The sequence below is a fragment of the Microtus ochrogaster genome, chromosome 4, assembly GCF_000317375.1.
Source record: "Microtus ochrogaster isolate Prairie Vole_2 chromosome 4, MicOch1.0, whole genome shotgun sequence".
Lineage (NCBI taxonomy): Eukaryota > Metazoa > Chordata > Mammalia > Rodentia > Cricetidae > Microtus > Microtus ochrogaster.
The window spans coordinates 15,205,913-15,214,931 of record NC_022011.1 but is presented as its reverse complement, the minus strand read 5'-3'; the positions used below and the strand labels follow the sequence as shown (position 1 = coordinate 15,214,931).

At 46.5% G+C, this 9,019-nt stretch overlaps 1 protein-coding gene across 1 annotated transcript in view; it reads right to left on the bottom strand.

The window, feature by feature from the left end:
• Amfr (autocrine motility factor receptor) overlaps positions 1–9,019 on the bottom strand; it is a 42,137-nt gene that overhangs the window by 5,072 nt on the left and 28,046 nt on the right. Inside the window, exons 10-12 of the mRNA XM_005345620.1 lie at positions 7,919–8,022; positions 1,111–1,245; positions 380–463 (exon numbers count right to left, since the gene is read on the bottom strand). Of these exons, the coding sequence (XP_005345677.1) occupies positions 380–463; positions 1,111–1,245; positions 7,919–8,022 (323 nt within the window). The remainder of the gene's footprint in view (positions 1–379; positions 464–1,110; positions 1,246–7,918; positions 8,023–9,019) is intronic.

Here is a 9,019-nt window from a genome sequence, read left to right as displayed (position 1 = left end):
GAGACCAGCCTGGTCTACAGAGCTAGTTCCAGGACAGGCTCCAAAGCCACAGAGAAACCCTGTCTCGAAAAACCAAAAAAAAAAAAAAAAAAAGTGTTAACTCTAACAGTGGGGCTGGCAGGGAAATTTGCAGATGATACCCAGCCTGTTTCTGCCTACTCCCTGCTTTAGCCTGTGGTGATATAAATTTTCTCTATCACAAGATTCTGTCACCATGAAGTCAACTACTCCACCCCACCTTCTCCACTACGACAGACTGAAACCCTCTCAAACTGTCTGTCAAAAGAAAAAGTTTCTCCCTTAACCCATTCTGCCAACAGCAAGGTGAAGGTCACTAACACCCAGGGCCACACTACAGTCTATAGTGAGCTGACCTCACCTGAACAGAGGCTTCCCCATCCTCCTGATCAGTGCTAGGCCTTTCCACTGGGCTGTTCAGTGCAGGCCTCAGGCTCTCCGACCGCTGAAAGCAAACACAGTGGTCAGTCAGAATGAAGGAACGGGCACAGGAAAACCTAGAACACAGAGGGCACAACAGTTCTCAACACAGCTCACAGCTTGAAAGATGGGACCACATCCGAGATCCAGGTTTGAGAGTGGTTAAACCTTCAGCTCCCCGCTCAATAGCAGCAGTTGCACAACAAAAGCAACAGCAAACGTCAAGCATGCAGAGTCAGCACGGTTTTGGTTTCCTCATGAACTTTCCTAAGGCGCTATGATGTAGTCACTACAGCTAGTCTCCAGGTCGGCTGGAGAGTATGATTAATATAATCTCACTGCAATGGCTGCTTCAGTTGCAACTAACTGTGCGATAAGCTGAGCCTCAATATTCTTTCTTTGCTCTTAACAGAAACAGATGCCAGCCTTTGACAGGAGCCAATGGCATTCTCTTACAGACCTATAGCAAGGGTAGGCTGCATTTCTGTACAAAAATTACTCAGTATCTGTATTTATCTTTAGTGGGTTTGTTCTCACGCAGGATTTAAACAAAACAAAGTTTACAAAATGAACTTTACAGAAATCCTTCCTCAAATCATAAATAATATCTAAGTATTAGAATTAAATCTTTGTACAACAAAATACATATCATGTATAAAACCCCAGTTCTACCTGTGTGGGAAAAGGTACTTGAATCCGTCCTTCTAAGATGTTGTCTGTTGTTATTTCCACGGAGCGTGTCATCTGTAGGTCCTGGAGCACAAGGTGGTATGGAACCTGGGGGAACATCTCTTGAATTTGATGAGCCTGGAAGAATACAAAGATCCCACAGCAAAGGTCACTCTCGGCAGAAGTCAGTGTGCCTGGCAGGCCCTGGACACAGAGGTTGACACTGTATCTTGAAAGCACAAGTAAAGCTCACTTGGCTCAGCACGCTCCCTGCACACCACTGTCTTTCCATTGTTTCAGGACTAGCGCACAAGAGCAACATCAATTCCAAAATCAAGAGCATCGAGGAATCTAGTGAGATCCCAAGACAGGTGCAAGTAGAATCTTCTGGTTTTAAAAGGAATCATTTAAAAGATTTTAGTTTTATGTGTCCAATATTTACTTACATGTATTGTATGTAAAAAGGATCATTTTAAAGTTCAATATTCAGACCCAGCATTTATAGTATTCATGTCTATTATGCAATGTGAAAAAAAGCTGACTTGAAAGCCAGATGTAGCTTTGAAGCCTGTTCTGGAACTAGCTGTTGTAGACCAGGCTGGCCTCGAACTCACAGAGATTGCCTGCCTCTGCCTTCCAAGTGCTGGGATTAAAGGTGTGCGCCACCACAGCCCGGCACATTTTTACTATATGTAAATTATACTGTAACTTAGAAAAATTCAATTAAAGAATGTAAATTCTTTTATACCCAGCTACATAGTTGGATTATGAAAATATCTAGTACTGCCTTAGAACTGTAATTTTCAAACTATACTCTAGATTCATCTCAGAACACACTTAGGCTTTTAGGCATATGTGTGTAGGAAGGGCAGACAAAGGCCCAACTCTGCCCATACTTCAATCTAAGTACCCCAAAATGTGTGTGTGTGTCAGAGAGAGTGTTTTACACATACATGATTTAGAAATGTTTATGTTCTAGGTTTCAATTGTGGAAAAATCTCCATAATTTACAGAGTAAGAGAGGAAAACAAGGGAGAGAAAAGCGAAAGGGAAGCCGGCAGGAAGGGTAACGGCTGGGGTATAACAGAGCCAAACCGCAGTAAGGACTGCGGATTGAAAGAACAGGTCAGGTCAAGCTGTCCAGAGCTTTTCTGAGCCACGGGGTAGACAATGGCAAGATGGTCAGTGCCGGGGTCCCAAACTCCACATCATTGCAGACCCTTTACTGTTTGTGACGAGAATACTGTTACCCCATCTAAGCAAAGCTAAGTTGAAAGAGTCTCTACAAGCAGATTAAATTATTCTCTCCTCACATGGTTCTCCATCCCCAATTCAATAAATGTGTGTGTTTGTGCATATAGATATGTTTATATATATATATATGAGAAACAAAGCTGAATTAATTTTATTAGACTAAAGTTTTCTAATAGAAAATCTAATTAAATATTGGATTTTAATTAAAAATGCGTAGTTCCAGTAAGTTAGCTATGCTAACTATCTCAGATCATTCAAAGAACTAAAGAACAGAGAGGGCCTGCCTAGCTTTTAGGCCACTCCCTCTCAGGAGGCTCACACCCCAGGCTTGTAGCCTGCCAAGAGCCCCCCAGTGGCCATACTAGGCCATCCACTCCAGAGAACCCACACCTATCATGGTGGTGATCTCAGAGAGAAAGCAGGAGCAAGAGGAGCCAGTAGGAGCCACATCTCCATTTCCTATGTTGGCTGTGACCAAAAACTACTTACAACCTATCTGTTTGTCCCTGGCACACTGACCTCAAGTCTGTCTACAGTGTAGCAAGGGCCAGAATCACCACTACCTTAAGGAAGAACATTACCCCACCACAGGCACGCTACACTTCCTCTCCCTGTACATCGTGGTACATTCAGATTGCTTCTACCACCTTCCTACTGCTTCGACCCAATCAACCTTTTCTTTTCACCCAAACCCCAATACCTTGTCTGCAGCTCTATCCACACCTTTCTCTCCGTGAAGCCCTCTCCCCTGATCCACGCCAACCCCACCCTCCACCTGAAGGATGCTACCCTTATAGTCAGTGTTTCTAGAGGTTTTGTGCCTTCAACCTCTGCTTATCCAAAGAGCATTCCTAGTCAGTCATTCTTCCTAAAAACAGCCCACGGCTGAAGCAGGAGGATCATGAATTCAAGCCAACCTAGACTTGAGATCAGAAACACGATTAACAAACTTGAAGACAGATATTGGGGTTCAACCTGAAGATCAGGAAAGCAAAGCAGCCAGTCACTGACTCTTACTTCAACCTCAGAGCAAAAATGGTGATCCTGCCTCCAGGAAAGCTCAGAATGAGCCTGAGCCTGAGAGCTGTCTCCTCCAGTTTATAATCCTCACTAGTTCTGGGATTAAGGGCGTGCATCACTACCACCTAGCTTCTATGGCAAGCTAGTGTGGTTACTGGGATTAAAGGTGTTGTCATTGCTGCTGGCTCTGTAAGGCTGGCCAGTGTGGCTGTTTTACTTTTCTTATCTTCAGGCAAGTTTTATTTATTAAAATACAAATGAAATGCCACTACATTTCTGCTTTTTGTCTAAAATAAAAGAGAAAGCTATAACTAATATAAGAAAAACAATATACAATAAGTACAATAACTATATACAATATAAAGCAGGTAAGCAAGGGCCAAGGATGCAGTGTTTAAGGAAAACACTTGCCCAGCAGGCACAAGGCCTCCAGCATGCAGAGAGATGGAGAAAGAAAAGGGGGAAGCAGAGGCATGGGGGAAGGAAGAAGGAGCCCTCACACACAGTAACATCCAGGATTAACCTCTGGGAACTCCACCAGGGTCCTATACAAAATAGCTGAGAAACATCTCTTCCTGCTTCCAGCAAGGAAGAAACTCACCAGGGCACCTCTTTCTTAACAAGGTCTGCTCTCAGGAGAACCCTTAGCCAGAGCCTACTCTGCTAGGCTAGGCTGCTCAGAGTCCAGATGACCTAAGGACAAAAATTACCCATCTCCACCTGGCTCTACCTTCCTAATTCTAACTCCAGGCCTCCCTAGTCAGTCTCTCTCTCTCTCTCTCTCTCTCTCTCTCTCTCTCTCGCTCTCTCTCGCTCTCTCTCGCTCTCTCTCGCTCTCTCTCGCTCTCTCTCGCTCTCTCGCTCTCTCCTAAAAGTGGACAAGAGGCTGAGAAGCATTTGAAACATCCATATCCCGCCTCTGGCTCACCAGTTAAGGACCTGATCTCTAGACAACTTCATGAATTTCAGCTTCCCACATTAGCACAGAGCATCATGGGGAAAAATAGAAACTCAACAACTTCACAATCTGAAGAACATGACAGGGCTGCCCAGATTGGGAATTAAATTAATTAAAGACTATACTGACTACCCTTAGTGTGTATGCTAACTACACAGCATGAAAATGCAAATGAACAATGTGGAGCAAAACAGCCAGAAGCCCTGCAGAGAAGCCGAAGGCAAAGCTAGCAAGCAAGCCCACTAAAGTGAAATGCAGGCTTGTCCCAACTGCAGGAAGAACCTCTGGGCTTGAGGGTACTGCAAGATGTCTAACCCCAAAGACAGAGAACCAAGACTCTCTGCAGCAGAATATTTGAAGACAAGTGCAGAGGGTTAAAACATGCAGAGTCAACACCCAAAGGGGAAAAAAGCAAGGGACAGAAAATACTCAATGAAGCAGAACTCCCCCAGATCAATGTCAGGCACCAAGTGACAGTCCAGGAGCTCCCAGAACACTAAGCCGGAAACTTGCCCAAAAATAAGCGAAATAATAAAATAAATTAAAACCATCCAGACAAATCATTTTCAAGCTACAGAAAAACAAAGGGAATTGAATAAAAAACCTTGAAAGAAGCCAAAGAAAACAGCTTCCCTACAGAGAAGCAAAGATAAGCACTGCGCCCGGTCTCTCTTCAGAAACTAAACACGCAAGAGTAAGTGAAAGAATTGAAGGAAAAGGCAACAACAAAAGCAAACAAACAAAAACAAAAATCCAAGAAACAAATGAAAGCAACCTCGAACTGCGCGCCCTGCTAGATTATACGTCAAAACTGAAGAGGAGAGGCTGGGTGATGAACGGGGGTGTGAGCACGGCTGCACACACATAGGGATCAGAGTTCGGATCCTAACAACCACATAAAAAGCAGGCATATGAGGCCATATTGATCTGTCTGGCCTGTGCTGCCACCTGGGGCCATGGAGGCATCTGAGCCTAGGGTCACATGTGGGTCCACAGCCCTGCAGCAGCCAACGGTGATGTCTATGGTCCCTGCTACCATCAAGGACTGTGCAGATGACCAGGGTCTGTCAGCAACCCAAGACCAGGTTGGTGTCTGAGGGCCATACTGCTCTGGGTGGTCAATGCTGCCACTGGGGCCATGATTCAGGCCCAAGCTGCTGCCAAGGGCCATGTCTGTATCTGTGGTCCTACTGCAGCTGGAGTTTGCGGTTTATGCCCAAAGCCCATGTTAGCACAGGGGGTCATTGGAACCATGCTGTGCTGAGCCAGCCCTGCCCTTCACTGGCCCTGGGATAGCAGTCTGCCCCTCACTGGCCCTGGGACAGCAGTCTGGCCCTCACTGGATACTGCAGCAGGAGAGCTGGCCCCGCCCCTCAGGGGAGAGCTGCCTCCCTCCCACCCCACCCCAACGGCACACACTCAGACATGCACCTCACCTGGGCAGCACACTAGAGCTGACCCTATGGTCAGGGACAGAGGTAAGCCAATCCCAAGGGTGTGAAAGCAGGAGGGCTGACCCTAGTCCACGGCAAGGGTGAGAGAAAGATGCCCTCCTGCCTTACTGCCACCAAATGGGAGAGTTAGCCCTGCCCCCACTCACCCCAGCACACCAGAACTGACCCTCTTGTCAGGGACTAATGAGGGCCTGAGGGCAGCAGAGCTGACCCCACACACACCCTCTTGTATGCTCCCTACAGCAATCCAGAGAGAAAGCCCTGCACCTCACGTGGGCAAAACAGTAGAGTTGCCCTGGTAGTGTGTGGGGGTGACCAGATCTGGGGCCTAAGAGCAGGAAAACTGGCCTGCTCTTTGCTACAGGCTCCATCAGGAACTAGCCCAAGGCAATGCTGGACAGCTCGCCCAGGTAGTGATGATGACAGAAAGCTGGCAGGTTGACCAACCCAACCACCACCCAAGACCAGAACCAGGGCTGTGGGTTGGCGCACCCCAACATCCGCCTCATCTATTAACTGTGAACATGTGAAGGGGACAAACCTATGGATCCAAAGTCGCAGGATCTCGACGGCACAGAACAACAACGGGATGGCCAAGAGGAGCCCCAGTGACAGTGCATTACCAGTGGGACAGCAGAAGCCACAGGCATCAGGCCAGACCAAAGACTGGCAGTAAACACTTGCAAGTAAAGACAACTAAAGGGAAGACTGTGAGATTCAACTGACCACACTGTCCTTCCTTCCTTCCTTCCTTCCTTCCTTCCTTCCTTCCTTCCTTCCTTCCTTCCTTCTTTTTTGGTTTGCTTTTAAATTTCATTTGGTTTTTGGGGGGAGGTTATAAGGGCAGAGGGCAGATGCGAGGGGATGGGGAGATAGATGAGTGGGATCAGAATATATAATGGAAAGTCCAAAAAGAATCAATAACAGTTAAGAAATAACAATACCTTTTTTAAAAAGCTAGGCATGGCCAATTACATGTCTGTAACCCCAGCACCATAAGGGGCAGCGACAGAAGGCTCACTAGTGCTCACCAGTTGCGAGCCTAACTATAGGTTCTGAGGCCCTGCTTCAGGGAAGAAGACAGTAACAGCATGATCACCTGCACACATGTGTGCATACACCACACACACACACACACACACACACACACAAGGGAGAATAACTTCCTTTGGCCTGGTACACACACCTTTAATTCCAGCACAAGGAAAGCAGAGGCAGGAGGATCTCTTGTGAGTTTAAAACTAGCCTATTTTACATAGCAAGTTCCAGAACAGCCAGGACTAAATAGACTGTCTCAAAAGAAAAGGAAGAATGGAGGAGGGGAGGAAGGGAGGGAGAGAAAAGAAAAGAATAGAAAAGAACTTCCTTTGACAAAAAATAAGGTAGCCGAGCATGGTGGTCCACATTTATAATCCCAGCAGAGACAGGTGGATGTCTGTCAGTTCCTCCCAACTTGACTTATAGAATTAATGTAATCTCAGTTAAAATCCCAGCAAGCTATTTTATATAGAAAGACAAAGTGATCCTAAAGGTCATATGGAAAACCCAGGCCCAGGATAGCCAGTACACCACTGAAGAAGAAAAGGAAGACTAAAAGACTTATGCCTTCTAATTCTAAGGACTTAACCTGTCTGAATTTTTTGCTTAAATCAAGTAGTCTCAAAGTAGGCTTAGGTCACAGTTAAGTCAATCTAGTAGTACACATTAAAGCGTAGATTATCTGCCACAGAAGTAAAATGACAGCAAGTTTTCAGACTAGTTTCAGCTGCCTAAGCATTCACTAGTCACACCAACATATGAGCTTATTGTGTCTACAGGCTGCCTCCCCCACCAGAAACCACAACTCCTGAAAGGCACCAAGTATAAAGCTCAGTGGTAGCACATTTGCTAAGAAGACGCGAGGCCCTGGATTCAACATCCTGTAAAGAGAGGGAGGGAAGGGGAAGAGACAGAGGGAGAGAAGAGAGACAAGGAAACGGAAAGAAAGAGGTGGCCCCTGAAATCTTTGCTGTCCTAGGCAAGAGAGAAACTCGCAGGGTCACACACAATGCACAGCCATGTGTCCCAGAGCCATCAGGCCCTCCTGACCACACACTAGTTCTCAGCAGCAGTCAGGAGCTCTTACCATGGCATTCAACTGGGAGTTGCTCGCCTGCGTGATACCAAGAATGTTGGTAGTGTGCATCACTTCAACTGAAAAACTCGGGAGCCAGCTCGCAATCCGGGACCCTAAAACAAATCAGAATCCAGCACAACAATTAGTGCCCTGGTGCCTGCCCCAGTGTCGTCAATGTGTTCAGTCCCTCTGACAGTCGCCACTCACTGCAGGCTCCTTTCTACCAGGCCTTTCTGTCAAGTGTTGTACCCAGATCAGCTTATCTTGTCCTCATGAAAACCTACATGGGCCTCCCATTCCTCTCAGAGATGTGACTCTAGGCCTCAACCTTGGCCTCCGTCCAAGGCACTGAGCGATTATATAACACATCCAAGATCACACAGGTTAATGACATGGCAGATGTGAAGCCAAACAGCCATTCCACCTTAGTCCATTCTAAGCAAAGAACCTAAGAAAGGCTCCCCCGACTCAGTAACTGCTCTAACAGCTAAGTTTCATGCCCTTCTTCCTCCCAGCATAAAATACTGCTAATGAGGAGACTTTCACAATACTTCATGAAGCATCTTCTGCTGAATGGGATTTAAAGATTTGACCTGGGTCTGAACATTGTGGCACATGCTTTGTGTGTGTGTGTGTGTGTGTGTGTGTGTGTGTGTGTGTGTGTGTGTGTGTGTGTGTGTGTGTTTTGCCTCCCTGTATATCTGTACCAGGCAGGCATACAATACCTGTAGAGCCAAAAAGAGGGTGATCCCCTGGAACTGGAGCTACAGACAGTGCTAAACCACCATATGGGGGCCAGGAACCAACCCCAGTCCTCTGGAAAAACAGCCAGTGCTCTTAACCATTCTGGAGAACCAACTCTCCAGTCCCTGGTACACACCTTATATCCCAGCACTCAGAAGACAGAGGCAGGAGGATCTCTGTGAATTCTGAATCCCAAGTCAGCAAGAGCTACACAATGAGACAATGCCTTAGGGGGCAAAGGAGGAATTTTCAGATTAAAAGCTAAAAAAAATAGCTGAGCTGGAGAGATGGCTCAGTGGTTAAGAGCATTGCCTGCTCTTCCAAAGGTCCTGAGTTCAATTCCCAGCAACCACATGGTGGCTCACA